Source organism: Sciurus carolinensis, chromosome 12 (genome assembly GCF_902686445.1).
Source record: "Sciurus carolinensis chromosome 12, mSciCar1.2, whole genome shotgun sequence".
NCBI lineage: Eukaryota > Metazoa > Chordata > Mammalia > Rodentia > Sciuridae > Sciurus > Sciurus carolinensis.
This window is the reverse complement of record NC_062224.1, coordinates 108,377,639-108,397,492: the sequence shown is the minus strand read 5'-3', so window position 1 is coordinate 108,397,492 and position 19,854 is coordinate 108,377,639. Positions and strand designations below refer to the sequence as shown.

At 41.4% G+C, this 19,854-nt stretch overlaps 1 protein-coding gene across 1 annotated transcript in view; it reads left to right on the top strand.

Annotated features, from left to right (window-relative positions):
• Positions 1-19,854, top strand: part of Pappa2 (pappalysin 2) — a 249,632-nt gene that overhangs the window by 82,478 nt on the left and 147,300 nt on the right. The window contains 1 exon segment of the mRNA XM_047521747.1: positions 9,224-9,369. Within this exon segment, the coding sequence (XP_047377703.1) occupies positions 9,224-9,369 (146 nt within the window).

Sequence of the window (19,854 nt, the reverse complement as noted above, 5' to 3'; positions counted from 1 at the left end):
GGCTTGAGGCTGGGTACCTAGGACTGTCTCTCAAGACAACAGGCTGGAAACTGACCCACCAGGGGAGCCAAGACTCCTGCCACAGACAGGGAAGTGGGGAACCCCAAGGTCTCCATCAGAACTCCTGGTTTCAGGAGCAACACTGCGGTCACCATCCAGAGAACAGGAAGCTACCGATGCCATCAGTGAGTGAGCCATGCTGTGCGTGCTAGATCCACACCAGTGAAGAGCACTAGCTGCAGAGCCCGCTCCTCAAGACACACACTGCTAACGGCAGGATGCCAGAACACTGTCGCCCAGCCATGACTGCAGACAGGAAGTGAAAACAGGAGCAAGGACCTCCTCACAGTCACCTGCCGGCTGTAACGAGAGCACAATGGACAGTTAAGAGTCTAAATGGCATGCATGTCCCTGGGCATAAGAGGCTGGCAAAAGGTCAACTGAAACTTTGCTATCCTCTAGAACAGTTAGACACCCTAGAAGGAGGTTGGAACAGACATGCACCAGCCAATTCACACATTCGCCACGAACATCCTCAACGTCTTATTCTCGTCCCATTCTCTAAGCATATTTTCCACTCTATCCCCCATTCTTGCATATAATTTTGTGCACATTTTTATTATGGTGCCTGTCACCTTGTATTTTAATGATTTGTTTACAGGATTGTCTTACTTACCAGACTGAGCTTCTTGAAAACAAGAGTCATGTCTTACGTACCTTTTCACTGCCAGAGCCCAACACGGTGACTCACGGATAATAAGGAAAGCCAATTAAGAAGAGAAAAAAAAGAATGCATGCTTTGGATTTAGAGGAACTTGAGTTTAAAAATTTTCTCCCTAAACTCGCAGGATGTGTGGTTTTGTGTAAGATATTTAATCTCTGTAAGCTTTATTTTCTTATCTGTAAAAATGAAAAAAATATGCTAGTCATTCAAGGTTATAGTCAGGTTTACATGAAAAAATATATATGAAGCAACTGGCTATAGCTGGGACTTAATTAGTGATGATAATTATTATTATTATCAGGAACAAATAAATGATTGCCAGCTCACTGCAGGCTTGCAAGTACTCAGCTTTTTCTTCTCTTTCCCTTTTTTTTGGTCTTTTATAATCATGACTTTCTCTTTCTATTTTGCTTAATATTCTGAAGAATGTAAATTTAAAATTTATCCTTCTTTGCATTTTATTCATGTTTATGCTAGTTCTGAGCTTTGTCTTTTTTTATCCTTTTTCTTTTACTGTCTGTGCAATTCCCCCTTCCAAAATCTACATATGTTCTCGTAAAATTTTAGTTCAGCAGAATCTCTTACAAAATCTGGTTCTCTTTGGACACTTTGCATCTCCTCTCTAGCTTTGTTAGGATGATCTAGAACTAAGTTGATTTTAAAGTTTTACAATCTTGCAATTCCAAAGGGCCCTTTTCCCCTTGAGAGTTCCAGAACTTGGAATCGCTCCTCCTTGGAAGTCTGTTTTACTTTGGCCTGAGTCCTTGGTGACTTGTCTAGCTCCAGCTAATGAAATAACTCCTTTTATCAAAGGAACTCCTCCATCCATGTCACGAAAAAATATAAAATCAAGTTATCATACCTCTTTGTTGTTTCCCGAACTTTGCAAGAGTCAAGAAAGGTTACTTAGAAGTGGTGCTATTGAGGCTGGGGAGATAGCTCAGTGGGTAGAGTGCTTGCTTTGCAAGTATGAGACCCGGAGTTCAATCCCCAGCAAAAAGCAAAGAAGTGGTGCTATTGCTCTCCGCAGTCACCCTGTGGTGGCGAGAGCCTCTCCTGGGTTCTCATTCTTCTCTGTACCCTTGCTCTGGGTCAAGTTTGGGGCAACATTCCTCTTTGTCTAACCAGCCAACAAGAGCTGACTTACTATTTCCTTTTCACTAATGGATCCATGGTGAGCTTACCTCAGTCTGGGGCATGTGTTTGCATCCTTTCTTCACAGTCAGGTGCAGCCCTTATTTTGGTGGCGAGGTAGGGGGATACCAGGGATTGAACCCAGGGGTGTTCAAACACCGAGCCACCTCCCCAACCCTTTTTATTATTTATTTTGAGACAGGGTCTAACTAAGTTGCTTAGTGCTTTGCTAAGTTGCTGAGACTGACTCTGAACTTGCAATCCTGCCTCAGTCTCCTGAGCTGCTGAGATTAGAGGTGTGAGCCACCATACCCAGCTTATTTGCTTCTTTGAAGCAAGGCCTTCCCCCTTTTTAGACATAGCCATCATTAACTTCCCACCAAGTCTCTGAGATGATGCTTGTTTTCTTAGATTTTGATTTCTGAACTTCGTTGCCAGCTGTGTGAATATCCGAAGACATAGGTGTTGCTAATTATAACAAGGTTTGTTGAATGCTTATGTGTGACACTTGATTAATGTTGCTCATTTTTTACCCTCTGATAATTTTTCTCATTTTACAGCTGAGAAAACTGAAGTGTAGTGAGGGTAGTTTCCTTGCCAAACCCATGGTAGTCAGGGGAGGAGATGAGATCGGAAGTCAAGCCATTTGTTCTTGAGAGTCTGTTCTCCTTAGGACTGGGACACACCAACTGCCTGACCTCCCATGTGAACATTTTATTTGAAGTCTGATAGGGCACCTCTTCCACTAAGTCTTTCTTTTTTGCGCCCTGTCTTTTGTCCTTCTTCATGCCTGGTCCCGAGTTACCTGAGTATTTTCACTCTCCTCTTCCAATGAATTTCATTGTAAAACTCCCTTAAAACGGTAGGGACAGTGCTAGTGCTGGGGACAGCTTGAATGCCAGGATGGACTCTTCTCCTCTCCTCGAGGCCACAGTTCTAGAACCACAGGACAGGGTCTTCTAAAACAAATCCTTCCTTATCTTTAAAAACCTGATGTCCACTCCCTTCATGCTTTTTTGTTTTCCAAAGATGTTACACCAAAGTGAAAGATAATGTGTAAGTTTCCAGTCCTGTGTGACAAATTGCCACATGCTTGGTGGCTTATCTCATCGTTCTGCAGGTCAGGAGTTTGGCAGGCTGGGCGAGCAGGTATCGGAAGGGCTGCATTTCTGGGGAGTAGAGGAGAACCCTTTTCTTTGTCCGGTTTCGACGGGCCATCCATGTTTCCTTCCTCCTTCAAAGCCAGCAATGTGGCATCTCCGATTCTCCTTTCATCCCACATCTTTTCCTCCACCCATAGGAGGGAGAAGTCCTCTGCTTTATAAGATTTCACATAATTAGATCAGGCCCACTCAGATAACTCATCTCAAAGGCTATGCTCTGTAATAAATGCAGAGTTGTTTTTGCTGTGTGAAGTGACATACTCATGGTTCTGGGGATGAGGACACAGGCATCTCTGAAGGCATTATTCTGCCTACCTGGAAGATATTATGGCACTAGGTTTTGGTTACTTTTATTTAAACCTCAAGTTCTTATAAAACTTTAATATTTATAGAGAAAAAAATCCATTCTCCTTCTAATAGTGTTTGTTTTGAATTAAAAAAAGTGAATTAATATTTTGGGTATAATAAATCTTGTCAGATTCTTCACATGAATTTCAAGAAGTAAATGTATTCCCATTGATGATGTCCTAGGGATTATGGTATCTGTCCTTTCATGTGGTCTTGGGAAGGAAAACAGTAATTGCCATTATCTCTCTCCTTCCTGGGATCATTATCAGGTGGATGCTTATAATGAAGGAATGAAGAGAAGGGAGAAAGCCTGGATTTCTATTTGTGTCATGGCAGGGCAGTAAGGGTGGCACTAATTCAGAGAGGGACCCAGAAGGAGAAGCTATGGGAAGCTTGTGAATTTAGTGTTGGAGAGAATGAATATCCTCCAGTCCACATAATCTGTGGGTACGAATGAGATCATGCTACTATTAACCATCAGGTTACATTAGCTCAATCCATAATTACAAAATCTTATCTTCATACAACATTCTTTCCTCTAGTACTTCTGGGAATCCCCAGAAGAGTGAACCTCAAAGATCTGTGCCCACCACCTTCAGCTGTCCCGCTGTTTGCCACTGAACTCTGGCAATGGCCTCTACCTCATCTGCTGACTCTCAGAGTTTCCAGATGGTATTCTGCCCTTGCATTTTTTTCTGGGGAAAAGCTGGCCTTCTCAGAGACCTGGCTTCCAATGCAACCCAAGGCTGTAAAACTCTCAAGTGCCAGAATGGTGCTGATATCCCTTCCTTCTTGCCAGCCGTGGTGAGAGTCACCCTGATCCTCAATTGGTTGTCTATTTTTCATTAGGCCTTAGAGCAGATTTGCTGTATATCCTGGGACTCATAAATTTTCTTATGAAGACTTCTTCCCCAGGATCTCAGAATCTAGTTTGTTAAATTAGGCAAGTGACACAAAATGCCATTGTGTTCCTTCGCTTGTCCTTGACTTTTTGTCTTTCCATGGACACAGGAATATACCTCCTCTGTTTGTAACCTAAAATTCAAACTTTCTTGCAAATATACCTACAGAAAGATATGGCCACAGCTTTGCCAGAGGGGCCACTATCCCAGATACATTGACATTTGCTGTGTCCGGATTTGTTTTGTGCTCAGGTAGAACTGTTCATCACATTGACACATTGATTCCAAGGTGTCTATGGCTGAACTAGGTAGAGACATCCACTCGCCAGAGGAAGCAAGAATCTACTCTTGGAGGAAGAAGTGGGACTGGGTACACTGACATATTTTAGAGCCATCCAAGCAGCGATGGTGCTTGAATGTTTAAAAGTAGAGGAATTCTCAGTGGTGGACATGGAGAGCAAGAAAAGTATGGACCACAAACAGGACCCTGGGACATAACTTAAAGATTAGAAGGGGGAAGAAGAGCCCACAGAGGAGACTGAGAATCTGTGGTCTCAAAAGCAGGAAGAAACCAGGAAAGTGCAAAGCAAAGCAGAGGAAGCAGACAACTTTGGGAAGGAGGAAGTAACCAGTAACACAAAATGCAACATAGGGTGCTGGCAAGAGGGTGCCCGAAATTTTTTTTTTTTTAATGTTATGGGGAGGAAAAATTGAGATGTCACTGACAACTGTAATGAAAGCAATTTTGAAAAAATGATTCGGATGAAAGCCGGGTTATAATGGGATTATAGGGGTAGATGGGAAAAAGAAGTGAACGGGAGATGGGAAATGATTCTCTTAGGAAGTTTGAACTGGAAAGGAAGAAGGAAAAAGAGAGGGTGTTAGTTACAGTTTGCTCAGAAAACCTCATCCTGTGGGACCAGAGGAAAGAGAGCAAAAATAGGTAAGGAAGTAAATAAGTTTCAGCAGGTGGGTGTGGGTGTGGGTGTGGGAGGGAGTGACGAGTCCATGAGGAGTGGCTTCGGTTTTATCATCAAAGAAGGAGGCAGGCTTACCTAGGGAGGAGAGGCTGAGAGTCAAGCGATCCCGGAAAGGACGTGATCATAAAAAAGTGAAACCTAAGACCTATGAGAGATCACAAATTATTATTATTATTTTTTTTTTGAGAAAGGGTGGAGATGAGACTAGGTGGCTAAGGGAGAACGGGGTGCAGGTCATCAGAGTGAGGAAGCCAAGAATACCACTGCTCTCACAGGTGTTTCACATAAGTGTGGACATTTCTAAAGGGGATGGTCCCCGCTGGGCTGACGGGGAGGAGGAGCCAGATGCCCGAGCTCTGGGTGTGTATGGAGTAACCAGGAGATGGGAAATGAAGGGGAGTGGGGCGGGTGCGGGATGTAGGACAGGAGGAATTTGACAGGAAGAGAGAAAGCTAAGTCTCTGACGTTGCTTTGGGCAACTGAAAAAAAAAAAAACAAAACAAAAACAAAAAACAATTGTTTTGTGGCCACAAACCCCAAAGTATGGGCACAAGGCAAGGGCTGGGGGAGAAGTCCAGGCGATAGCTACCAGGTGGAGGAAGCCTAGTGGCAGCGGGATGGTGAAGCATGGCAGGGACCCTTCTGTGTGTTTTGGTAGAGAAGCATGGTTATAGCAATGACGGGAAGGTTTAGATTTAACCGAGCCCAAGCATCCAGCTTTGGCACAAGTTGTTTCTGGGAGGACATGCGGAGAGCCCTTGGCACCTGTTTTCGCCCCCTGGTGGTCACCTCCCCACCTGCAGAGGGCAGTTGGGCTCCTGGGAGGGCTTGCCTGCCCTGGTCTGTGGGTCCCGGGGTCTTGGGTGCACGTTTAATTCTCAGCATGCCAGTTTTTGATACTGGCCCCTCTTCCTTCAGAGAGCTCACGATCTTCTCCTTCTTTCTGGCTTCCTTCTGGAGTTATTCTATCCGTCTCTGAAGGGTTACTTAACCGACTGTAAGTGAGAGCACAAGGAGTCATTCTCCGTGCACGGTTATTTAGGAACGGAACCAGCGCTGGGGCTTGTGTGTACTCTGAGTGCTGGCATGTGGCTGGGGGCCAGTGCTCAGGGGACATGGCAGAAATCAGAGTGACTGCACACGCCTAGGAGACAGTGAGACAGTGGACTGGAAACTGGGCCATGGCCTATCCCAGGCCAGCAGATCCGCCAGAGGGGTCGAGCAGTGTGCGTTCTTCCCAGGGCTCGTCAGAAATTACAGGCCTGCGCCACGGGGCACTACGACTTGGTGCGTCAACCCGGAGCAGGGCTGGTTTCGGGGACAGTTTTTATAAAACTTGAGATGCAGCTTTACTTTGCTTGGTCCGAGGCCCTCGGGAGAAGCGGGGTGAGCGGCATCTCCATCTGCAGTGTGGGGGTGTCCGTAAAGGTGGATTCCGGCAGGAATCAAGCAGATAAAACGCAGCCCATCCCTTCGAACGCATTGTTCTTGTCAGTTCTTGACCTACGGGCACTTTCTTCCATTTATGTGTTTCGTGTTGTTCCCTTGAACATTAAGCTCATTGATCCCTTAATAAATCATTTCAGAAGCTAGTCATTTTGCTTTGTATTTCAGAACTACATTCATTTTTGCCCTACTCGAAGTCTGGGTCCCGTTAGTTGAGAGGCTTAGATGTTTCTCTTGATTTGCTCTGATTGGCTCTAAAATGACGTACATGGGATCTAAAGGGGCTTGTGCACGCAGAGCAGCCTCCCTCACCTCCCGCACTTTTGCCCTCTTGGAGTTAGAGTAATCTAGACCACAGTCTTTATTTCCAGCTAAAGAAGGCTTTCGTTTATCAGTTCAATTGATGACTGTCCAATGTCTCTAGCACTTTACGCTGCATCTTCTCCCTTGTACTTGCTGACTTCCATCTACTTCTGTGAGCGCAGGGTTCCAGGAACCACACCCTGTTTGCCCCAGCCTGACATGTGCACTCTCCTCGGGAAGGGTGATTTATGGCCTGGACAGGAAGAAAAGGGAGATGAGTAGAACCAGCTAATGAGGTTGGTGGAGGAGGCGTCTTGGAGGGTGCTCAAGAGAAATGAGCAGAGCTGCTGGGTTGAGGGAGGACAGATGGATGGCAGCCAAGCCCTGGTAAATGGCAGACAGAGAAGCCAGTAACAGAGAGATAGTCCAATCGACCATGCCAGCACCCTGGGCACTGGGGAAAAGTAAGGGAGGCTAAAAGAGAGAAAATTATTCAATTTCTAACTCCCAACCTGAACTGGGAACCTGGACTCAGAACAGAAAAAGGGTGTAGATTTCCTTGGTGCCCTGGACTGAGTGTAGTCTTGATCTCGAATTCTCTCCTCTCCTCTCCTTCTTCCCCTCCCCTCTCTAGGCCTATTGAAACATCTCCACATTGAAGATTGACTTGATGTCATCATCACCCGAAACCATCAGTAAAGTTATAATTATTTTAATAAAGAAGACAGAGAAAGGGAAAGGGAATGTGACTAATGTTCAGGGAAAACCAGGCAACAACCCAAAAACATTGTGTCTCCAGGAAGGCAGTGGAAGGAATATCCCTCTGATCACATCTGATGTCACCTCATGGAGCTTGGATGATTTCTTGGGGCTGAGAACTATTTTTCCAAGATATTATAAGTTAATAAAATGCTATTTGAAAAGTTCTTTTCTCCTCAGCATCTTTGTTTTATTTTCCTTTGCTTTTATTCCTCCTTTTGAAGTGATCCTTGGGATCTCTATTTCTCTGGTGCTCCTTGCCAGTGCTTCCTACCAGTGGGTTAATAGATGGCATCAACAGCATGGTGGAGAGGCAGCCCAGCAGGAGAAGAAGGGTCACGTATCCTAAAGTGAGCTTCTGAGTTGGAAGACTTTAATGCTTGTAGCTCGTCTGGTAGACTAGCGACCGCAAAGAGAAATACATTAAGGAAATTTCCAACCCAGGTTGAGGAGACCATCTTCCCTGAAGATGCTGTTAGAGGAATGTCCTTTCATTTGCAATGGTAGACCACGGTCACTGTGCAAAACCGTGAGTCTAAGAGGCTACTGGGCTCCGGTTTAGTAGTTCCTTCTTAAGACCACTCTTCAGTGAAGATGGTGAAGCTCTACTTGCTTATGGTAAAGTTTTACGCTTCATTGATGCCAGGAAGCTGAAGGTCTTTGACTACATATGAGCTTTTAAAAGAGGCCAAATGCATGTTTCCTTTCTTGTGAGCCATGAGCCATGTGTTTTTAATAGGTCTTTAATTCTGTGCATAAGTATGTGCATAATATTGCCTAGTGCTTTGAAGGCCACCAATAAAGATATGCAGTAAATATCACTAGGCAGTAGAGTAGGGTGAGAGTCTCTGTGGATTAAAGGATGGGAAAGGGAAATGTACATACAGTTACCCTTATTTGTAGTGGCTTTATGATGTCTTTCCCACCTATAAATCCTCACTTCTCATTTTTACCACTCTTAATTTCTTTTCTAAACACTATTTCCCCTTTTCCTTTTAAAAAATATAATGCCTATAGTAAACATGTGTTCAAACAGAGACTTTGCTGGGCTTCATATTGTAACACGTGTGTGGTGTGATGAAAAGAAGCAGAGACCGAGAGTTGGAAGTGCCTTTTCTCCATGGCCTGGGGATAATTCTCGGGGCAAAGAATTAGTAATATCACTGTATTTGTCTTGAAGAAATAATTGGGGTGTAAGTGGAGAATTGAGAGTGATGTCAAATACTGAGTACCATATGGATATTATAGTGTTATAAAAGGCAGGATATTATTTATCTTGGAATAATATCCCACGGGTGTATTTATGCCTCTCTTCTGGTCTCCATGATAACCTGGTCTCTGCCTCTGTGTCCCTCCAAAGACCATGATGGCTGGGAATTCCATGAGAGTGCTTAGGTCTGGCCCTCCTTTCCTCTAAGTTCCAATGCTGCGGTGTGACTTGTTTTCCTCGTTCACGCTCTCCAGGGCATACATGAGTGTGAAGGAGCTGAAGGAGGCCCTGCAGCTCAACAGTACTCACTTCCTCAATGTCTACTTTGCCAGCTCAGTGCGGGAAGACCTTGCAGGTGCTGCCACCTGGCCTTGGGACAAGGACGCTGTCAGTCACCTGGGTAAGTGCAACAAAGGCCAAATATGGCAGAAAAAACAAGGAGGTCTGAAGAAAATTTGTGAAAGTGAATTTGGAGAAAGAAGAAGGAATGACAAAACAAATTTACTCAATGAATTAACTGTTTTGGTTGAGGATGGATTTTGGGAGACTCTATCAAAATATCTCAATGTAGGCCAATAAGAGGTATTAGAGCAAACAGTGGCAAACACCCAAGATATTCTAGACCAAACCTATAATTTAGATGCAAATAAATTGCTGGCATGAAATAAGACTCATTTTAAGTCTTAGAGAGCCCCAAGAGGGAAGCTAACCAGATGGCAACTAGATGATGAAACTTGATTTACAATGATTACTATACCAGAAACTCGTGGGCTTCTTGCATGAACTGGGCTCTCAAGGAGAAACTGGGAAATTCTAGCAGGTGGGACATGCCAGCTCACCTAGGAAGAACAGGCAGTGAGTACAACTACTGAATACTTAGGAAAGCTAATCCCTTTTGCAACGTCTTTTTATTATAAATAGAATCATATCAACCGTTAAGGGTCATTAAATTGGTTTAATAATCATGTGAAAGAAAGAGCAATTAGCAAACATAAGTTGTATACATTTTCAAAGAATCTTAGATATAATTATACCAAAATTTGTTTCAAAAATGAATTATCATAACTGGGAGTAATATTTCAATATTTCAAAGAGAGTGGTTAGAGTTTGGAAACCATTTTATAAGTGACTTAAAAGAGGTCATGTAAATCTACTCTTCTTGGTAATAAAATATGAAGCAGAGAATAATAAATTAAAGGAAGATCAGATCATGCTCCATCGCATACCAGGTATAATAGAGTCATTGAGAAGTGGAGTGTAGGACATCTTGAATTCACAAAGAAATCTGAGCAAGTGTTCAAAGATAGCTTATGTTGTCAACGGGAAAAGAGAAAGATGAATAGGCAGTTAGCTATAGATAAAAAACATATATATTGTTTCTGTTCAAAAAGGAAGCAGAACATGGAAAACCATGAAGTGAATCAGGTTGAGATCAAGAGATACACACACACACACACACACACACACACACATATGATATACATCTCAGGCAATGGAAGGTGTTTTAGTTAGCTTTTCCACTGCTGTGACTAAGCACCCAACCAGAACAACTGTAGAAGAAGAAAAGTTTATTTGAGGACTCACAGTTTCAGAGGTCTTAGTCCATAGAAGACTGGCTCCATTCCTCAGGGCTCAAGGTGAGGCAGAACATCATGGTGGAAGCATGTGGCAGAGGGAAGCAGCTCACATCGTGGTGATCAGGAAGCAGAGAGAGACTCCACTTGTCAGATACAAATATATACCCAAAGCCACACCCCCAATGCCCACCTCCTCCAGTCATGCCCGACCACTTCAGTTACCTCTCAGTTAATCCCTATCAGGGGATTCATTCACTGATTGGATTAAGACTCTTAAAACCCAATCATTTCTTCTCTGAACTGTCTTACCTTGTCTCACACATGAGCTTTTGGGGGACACATCACATCCAAACCATAACAGAAGGGATAACAAAATTAAATATATATGGGTCTAAAGCAAATGTTTCATTAACATGTGTGGCTGGGCTTTATTGGCTCTATGGCATCTGAAACAGTTTTAAGGTTCTATACCAGTCCTTTCATTACTGAGATTCATAGTTTTAGTTCTCAGTACATGAAATATCAAAAATTTATGATGTTATTGGTGACCTGAGGCCACGCAGGCAAGAGTGTTGTTTGTGTTGATGACCTATTTTCAGGTACTCTAATTAAGGACCGGATATTTCATCCAGTACAAACCAAAGCACATATTCAGGTTCATCTGCAGTTATTATAAGAGGATAACCCAAGAAAGAGGGCTGACTGGGGCATAGACACAATAATAAAAATGACTTGTAGGTCATGGGCAGCACTATATTACTGATAGTTTTAGAAAAAAAATCTGAAGAATTATGTGGGGCTGACAGAGAAGGGCTGTAGGTTTCTATCACACATTTCCAAGATGATCAGGTAAACTGGAGAGGACCCTATGCTCCAGGTGAAAGCCAATGTGAACTATTCTAGTCTTCATGGTGGCAATGAGTGGACTAGAAGGTCATAGTCAAATAATCCATTGAAGAGTTAGTTTGCATGACTTGAATTATCCTCATTAAAGGCAACAGTTACAGAGGGTACATATCACACTGAAAGGCAGCACCTCCCAAATCAGCAAAGGTAACCTTCTTGGTGCACTTGTAAGGGGTCCTGACAGCAAGAGTTACTCAGAAGCAGTTTCCCTATGCCTAGGAATATCATTGAGAACTGAATCTAAAACCTTAAAAAGTGATCTTCCTACCCATCATGGAAAGAATATTGACTAATAAGAATCACTGGGCTGAAGCAGATCCCTAAATGTTTCCTCACTTTATCAGAACTGGGGCATTGGCGAGATTCATGATGTTAAACAATTAGATAAACCATTTAAAACTTAGCTGTTTGAAGGCATCAGACAGTGGCCAAGGCACAAGGACTTGAGGGATCTAATCCCAGAGAGAAGAAAAACACATTGAAGCGATCCCTGTATACAACTTAGGAACGTTGTCAAATTTCCAGTGAAAGGAATAGAAGCCGATCAGAGAGCAGCAGTTGGGAGCTTGCTTCAGTCTCACCAATGGGTAGATAGAAATTCGAGTCTAGGCCCAAGATCCAGAAACAGAAGGCACACACACAAAGCACAGAAAGTGAGCCCGATTTCCTGTTGTGATGTTTTCTTACAACATTTGCTAGTTATTAAACTACACATTCTTAGGGACAAGGGCCAAGAAAACAAATAGAAAATAACTTCTAAGAGATAAAAAATCTAAACAGTGATTACAGGAGTCTCATGACAAGGGAGAAAGAAGATGGAACAGAGGCCCTATTGAGGGGGCAATTGGGCTTCCCTCTGTGGAAGCGAAACAGAAATAGCCAAGTTACATGAAGTCCCCAAACCAGCTTGAAATGTCCTTAACCCTTGTTGGAGGAGGCACACCTCCCTATGTACTAAGTGCCTAACAAAGGAAAATACAAAATTCTCTAGAGGGAGAAAAAGACCCTCTACAAGTTTTCATGTGCAATGTCCATCAATCAGCAAAAAGATAGGGTCAAATGATAGAAACAAAACAAAAATAAACTATCAAACCATAGATCCAGACCCATAGGTTATTCAAATGTTGGGATTATTTGACACAGGCTTTAAGAGAAAAAAGTGATGAAAAAAATGAAGAAAGGTTGAGCAATATTTGAGACCTAATAAAATATTTCTAATATAAGTTGGAGTAGTAAAAGGGGAGAAAAAATCAGGGCAGAAGCAATATTCAAAGAGATAATGGCCAAGCATCTTACAAAATAACAAAAGAAGTCAAACTACAGATTCAAGATGTTTTAGAAACCCCAAACAGGATCAACTGGAAGAAAATTGCATCGAGGTCCATTACAAACTAAAAACCAAAAACAAAGGCAAAAATCTCCAAAAGAAAAAGAAAAAGATGTTACCTTAAAAGTACAATAAGATAGACCTGTGACTTCTCAACAAAAACTATGTGAGTCATAAAACAACATACTGATATCTTTTTAAAAATGCTAAAGAAAAAACTTTCTCACACAGAATTCTATATTTGGCAAAATATCTTTTAAAGAGAAAGAAGTTAAACATACTTTCAGACAAATAAAAGCTGAGATAATTTATGCCAATGCAGAAGGAAATACTGGAGAAAATTATGAAGGCAGAAAGAATATAACCAAAGTTAGAAACAGAAATGTAGAAAGAAATTAATAACACTGGAAAGTATAAAAATATTAAAAGCATGACAATAATGCCTCTTTGGCTTTAAAATAATTGCAGAATTAAAATATGCCAATAGTATCACAAAAGACAGGAAAATAGTACATGAAATCACATTCCCTTCTTTGCCTATATCTAGAAAAGCTACTAATTTGAGATAATTTTAGATAGTAATGAGTTAAAAATTAAGTTGACATCTTTAGAGATCTATTGAGGACTAATTGAATTATCTCTAACTAGTTAACTAAAAAAGCAGAAGATAATCCAGATAAGGTAATAATGGATAAAAAAATGGTAATAAATATCATGCAATAGAAAAAAATTATGAGACATTGATTCAAACCTGTTGGTAATTACATTAAATGTAAATGGCCTAAACACATCAATTCAGAGCCAAACATTGTCCAACTGAAAACAAACTCCAGACATGTGGTATTTGTAAGACACACCTTAAATATAAGAACCAGGAGAGTTGAAAGTAAAAGGATAGGAAGTATATACATTCAAATAGAAATCCAAAAAAGAAAATGTAACATTCTAACATAAGATAAAGTAAACTTTAAGGTTAGGATCATCAGAAATGAATAAGACTAATTTTATTATAAAAGATAAATTCAGTTAGAAAATGTAACATGGCAAATTTGAGTAAAGCCAATAACAATGCTCTGAATTACATAAAACATTTGATAAAAATATAATGACAATAAAATTTTTAAAAAATGATCATACTTGGTTGTTTGAAATATTTTTTTCAGAAAACAATAGAATAAATTAGAATTCAGTAGAGATATTGATATCTGAAAAACATGATTAAAAAACTTGACCCAGTTAACAAACTTAGACCAGTGTATTTACACAGAACAGAATACACATTCTTTTCTTGTGCTATTATGGTTTGAATACAAGGCATTCCCCCCAAACTCATGTGTGAGACAATGAAGGGATGTTTAGAGGTAAGATGATCAGTTTGTGAGAGCTGGATTAATCACTGGATTAATCCACTTGATGGATCAATAGTTTGAATGAATTAGTGGGTGGTAACTGTAGGCAGATAAGGCATGGCTGGGGGAAGGAAGTCACTGGAAGTACGCCCTTGGGGATTATATTATCCCTGGCTCCTCGCACTCAAGCTCTCTCTCTGCTTCCTGGATGTCATGAACTGAACAACTTTCCTCCACCATGCCCTTCTGCCATGATGTCCTGCTTCACCTTAGACCCAGAGCTCTGGAATCAGCTGACTATGGCCTGAACCTCTTAGACCATGAGTCAAAATAAACTTCCTTCTCTAAATTGTTCTTATCAGGTATTTTGGTCACAGTGACAAAAAGCTGACTAAAATATGTACCATGGAAAATTTACTAAGTGTATTCTGTACTAAAAAGTAAATTTTAGAGGCCAGAGACCATAAAACTTTGTTCTCTGCTCTTATTGAAAATAAGCCAAAAAAAAAAAAAAATCAATGATAGAAAAGACAATAAAAACAAGGAAATCCTAAGTCTTTGGAAATTAAGCTGTATACTTCTAATTATCCAATGGCTCAAGGAGCAAACCATAATGGAAAAAGGAAAATATTTTAAACAAAATGATTATGACAATATGGCATATCAAAACTTATACATACAAGAAAACTTGTATGGGGAAATTTATAGCTTTGTATATTAGAAAAGAAGAAAGTCTGATCTAATTATCTATCTACCAAAACCAACAAAGAGTAAATATTGAACTCAAAGAATGAGGACAGAAGGAAGTAATAAAAACAAGAGAAGAAATAAATAAACAGAAAATAAACTTTCATTAGAAAAAAATTAACAGAGCAAAAAGCCTTTCGGGGGAAAAGGATTGGTAAATTCCTAGAAAGACTTACTCATCAAGGAAAAAAGAAACATGACTCCAGAGGAATATATTACCACTCAGGGGAGTGGACGGGGTAACATCTTCACATTTACTACAGACATTACCAGGCAACACTTAGTGTCAGCAAGTGGACATCCACAGGTAAAAGAGGTGGACCTCAATCTGAACTTCAGTGCCCACACAGAAATTAACTCAAAGTAGATCATAAATTTAAATTGTGAAAAGTATAACTACAGAACTTTTAGAAGAAAACAGGAGAAAAACTTGAGGATAGAGCTAAGTGGAGAGTGTCTGCAGAATACCAAAAGCAAGGTTCAGAAAAATAAAAACTGATCAATTGGACTTTGTCAAACCTTTTTCTCTGAGGTCTCTATTAAGATGCACAAAGAAACAACAGATGTGGAGGAAATATTTGTAAAGCACTTGTATCTGGTAAAGCTCAACAATAAAAAAAAGTAGAAATGGACGAAGACATGGACAATCATTTTACCAAAAAGAACATATAGGTGGAAATAACCACCATTAGAGAAATGCTCATTAAAAACACCATGAGTATCACTATACACTTACCTGTAGAAGTAAAAGAAAATATTAATGACCATACTAAATGCTGGTGGAGATGTAGGAAAACTGGGATTCTTATGGGAAAGTGATGTGCCACAGCCACTCTGAATATGTTGGAAATTTCTTGTGAACCCCTTACTATGTGAGCCAGTAATTGGACTCATGGTCATCAGTCCCTGAGACATGAAAATACAGGCCTACTCAAACACCTGTACATGAATCTTCACAGCAGCTTTATGTATAATAGTCCCAAACTGGAAATGACACAATACGTCCTTTGGTACTGACTGCTAGACAAACCACAGCACATCCCTACAGTGGAATATTGCTTGGCAGTAAAAACAAAGTTTTAATAAAAGTGACAGCTTGGACAGAATGGGCATTATGCTGAGTGAGAAAAACAAAAGCCAGTCTCAAAAGTTACATGCTGTATAATTTCACTTATGGAGTGTTCTCAAAGTGACAAAATTAAAGAGGTGGAGAAAATGTGAGGAGTTGTCAGTGGGTAGGAATGGGGCAGGGATGGCCAAGGAATAAGAATACAGGAGAGCAATTATGAAGGACAACTGGAGAGAGCTCAGTGATGGATTAGTTCTGTGCCTTGACTGCAGTAGTGATTACACAAATGTATAAAACTGCAGAGAATTTCACACACACACACACACACACACACACACACACACAGTGTGTGTGTGTTAGAAAGTGATGGAATCGACCTCTATGGTAAGCAGAGCCCTTTGCATTCAGCAGGCGCTCTGAGAATCTCACTGACTGAAAGGGTAGGTGAACAAGTGAGAAGGTATTGCAAACACATGGCTTCTAGTGATTTTTACCTGATCTCTTGAGTCATGGATCATAATGAACTGCAGCAGAGGCTGAAAGTATTTATATCTTCTTCTTAAACTTCTGAGGGATAAAAGTGCTCCCTGCAACACAGTTCTTCATGTTGCTTTTCAGAAGTAAAATACCAGACTGAGCGGCTCGCAGATCTGAGTCAGTATGAAGTTGCGCAGGCTCTTATTTATTTCTTCATGTTCAATCATAACTGTGATTGAATAAAGGAGCTGTATTGACCCAAATCAGGTATAAAGTAGTACAGACAGCTGTGATAACATGTTAGCAAAGACATTCAGAACTTTTAAAATAGAGCCTTTACAAGACTCAAGATAGTGCCATCTGTTTGTGTCAACATGCAAATCCCTGAATTTTGAGGATCAACTGAGTGACCTGCAGATCAGCATGCCAACCCAAAAGTTGGAAAATTAAATCTAATTCCAACTACCATTGACTTAAGTCATTCTGTAGAAACAGAAGTATCTGTTGCCTGGTTGTCTTGCTTTGCCACCAACACCATTTCTACCTTTTAGCAGATTTTGTACTTTTATTGCTGTACAAACGCAGGGAAGATTTTTTTTTTAATTCATGGATCAGTGAATGAACCTCTCACGTTCAGTGGTTTGAACATCTTTAGCCATAGTAAGCAGCACCAGAACTGAAGATATATCAAGGACTGAGATGTGAATTAGTAGTGACCAGGCCCTTTTTTAACCACTAATACCAAGCTCATGAGAACACATTCACCATCCATTCATTCATTTATTCATTCACTTGCTCAAAGAACAAGTGCAGAATGTGTTTCGTGGAGATGCAGAGATAGAATAATGGAAGGGATTCACCCTTGAGGGACGTGCAGCGTGAGTGGGAGACAGATGAGAGAGACACATTGAACATACTGTGTGCCGGTGCTACAGAGAGGCCAGGTAGGGGCACGGCGGAGGTGTGCCAGAGTGCTCTGACAGCATCAGGAAGGGGTTCCCCGAGGGCTGAGGCTTGAGAAGAGAAGGGAAGGACCTGCACGTCCGAGTGGTGACAAAGCGAGGGCTTCAGAGTGAGAGGAAAGGTGGATGGCATGGTTGGCAGCTGCTATTATCTTGTTTTAAACTACTGACATTTTAAAATAAATCTTAAATTCACTTTTCTATGTCCCCAGAACTTTACTGATTTGTCACTGTCACTTTAAAATATTGATGGCCATGCACTTTTGTTTTTTAGTAACTGGGGAATTATTTATTTTTCCTATTTTCTCTTTGAATTTATGTTTTTGTTACAATTCTCCTGTAAATTTTTTTTTTTTTTTTTTTTTTTTTACTAAGGTAACCTTACTATATTCTTTTCAGTGTCTTTAGTTTGTCACCTATTTCTCAGCCTAAAAACATTTTGAATAAAACAACTCTTTGGTGATTACAACTTTTTCAAACCAGACTTTTAATTTTTTGATGTAATTGTATATTCAGCAGTTGTAAGAAATGGTACAATGATATTCTGAAGGACCTTTACCCATTTTCCCCAATAGGGACATCTTATATAAATTATATTGAAAATTTCTACTCAGTTGGATAATTATTTAAAATGATTAATTTCTACAGTTGGGAAAAAAAAAACCATTTCAAATGGTTGCTAAATCACTAGTTAACAACAACAAAATACATGGAAAATGTGTAGTTTAATGAGGTGAGTGTGGCTCCCTACACACGGAATTCTTTCTCTTGTCTGTGGATGGACAGTAATGATTACTCTAATGAGACAGCAGTTAGCATCAATTATACTGCTGGGTTTTCCCTCTATTCTTCAAAGTACAGAGAAACTTTGTTCACATAAGTCAGTAGATGGGAAAAGAGGAGCTCTGTTGGAGTGGGCGGTAGTGCCATGATAGATGTGTAGGGATGGAGGAGCAAACAGGGAGCCAGTTTGGTTTGGGATGTTCTGAGTTTGGGGATTCTACAAATCTGACTGAGAAGAGGCTTCTACAGAAGTGGGAAGACAGCAGGACTCAAGAATGTGCCAGAAACGGAAGGAGAGAGGGTTTTGAGAAGGCCTCCGTGGCTCATCCATCAAAATGCAGAGATGAAGCGCAAGGCATTCTGGTCAGGCTAGAGAGCGTGCCTGTCATTTTGACAGAGAAGTTAGACACCTCAAGTGCTCTGGGCCAAATCTTCCTGGTTGTTCTAGGAAATGTCTGTGCTGCCACAGAATGTCCAGGACCCCATGGGATCACAAGCAGTAGGCCCCAGTGTGCATGGGGCCCAGCACCCTGTGGGAGAGGCTCACATCTAGCTCATGGGGCTTTAAGCATAAGGGACTCTCTATTGAGTCCAGCTAATTTGACTTGTAGGCAAAACATTTTCCTGAGTGACGGAGTGGGCCGTGGTTTAACAGATGAGAACACGTGAGTTAGGAGCATGTTACCTCTCTGGGTCTTAGCTCACTCGTATGTAGAATAGGAATGACCAGGTGAAGAAGAATGAATGCCTTGCCTGTCGTAGGGGTTCCGTGAATCTTAGCTTCAATAGTCACAGTAGAAGTCCCCAGTGTTGTGTCTGTGGTGGTCCTTCCTCGGTGTGCCCTCAGCCTCACACTTACCTCTAACCCGAGATCTTTTAATACTCTGGAGAGCTGTTGACACTTTCATGGAGGGAATAAATGTGGAGTTAGAGGTCCAACTGCTTGTAGTGGTAGAGCTCTTCATAAGAAGTAGCAGGAGGTTCCTTAGACCTGGGAGAAGGGTAGGGCAGGTGATGGGGGCAGTTTGGGGGAGGTGGGCAGCTGTCTGGATGAAGGCTGTGAAGGACTTGGATTCGGTGGCCTGGAGGAGAGCAACTGGTGGAGAGGGCACCCTGAGAGGGGGGCACTCTCCAGCAGGCACGGGTCCTGAAGATGTTAGGAGCTCATGTACCATCGCAGCCGTCACTGGATGGTTCGGCCAAATACATGCCAATCCCATCTTCTATCCATCAGTCTTCTTACTATGCCCAAGCTCAGTGATTCCTCCTGGAGATAAAGAATATCCAGAGTGTGTGGGCTACAGCGCAGCATCTATGTGTGATGGGGAGAGGATCTCCCTTGAGGTAGACTGCGTGACATGAGCAAGAAGGGACTGCTGCTGGGAATTACTGCGCTGGTCGCTATTATAGACTGTTTAATTGTTAGAAGGTCATGGTCAGCAGATTGGGTTACTCTGGACACTTTAGGGTTTGGAGAACATGAAGTATAAAAACTACTGGACAAAATAACCCTAGCATTTGAACTTCATACCCCAAAGTTTGAGTACCCCAAAGGTTGGTTCCTGCACTTACAAGTTTGTAGAGTAAATAGTCATTTTTGTATGTGGATATTTGAAAGGTTTCTTTTCAAAAGCATGTCCTTGACTCCTTAGTGGTCTAGAACAGTGCCTGGCAGAGAAATGGTGCTC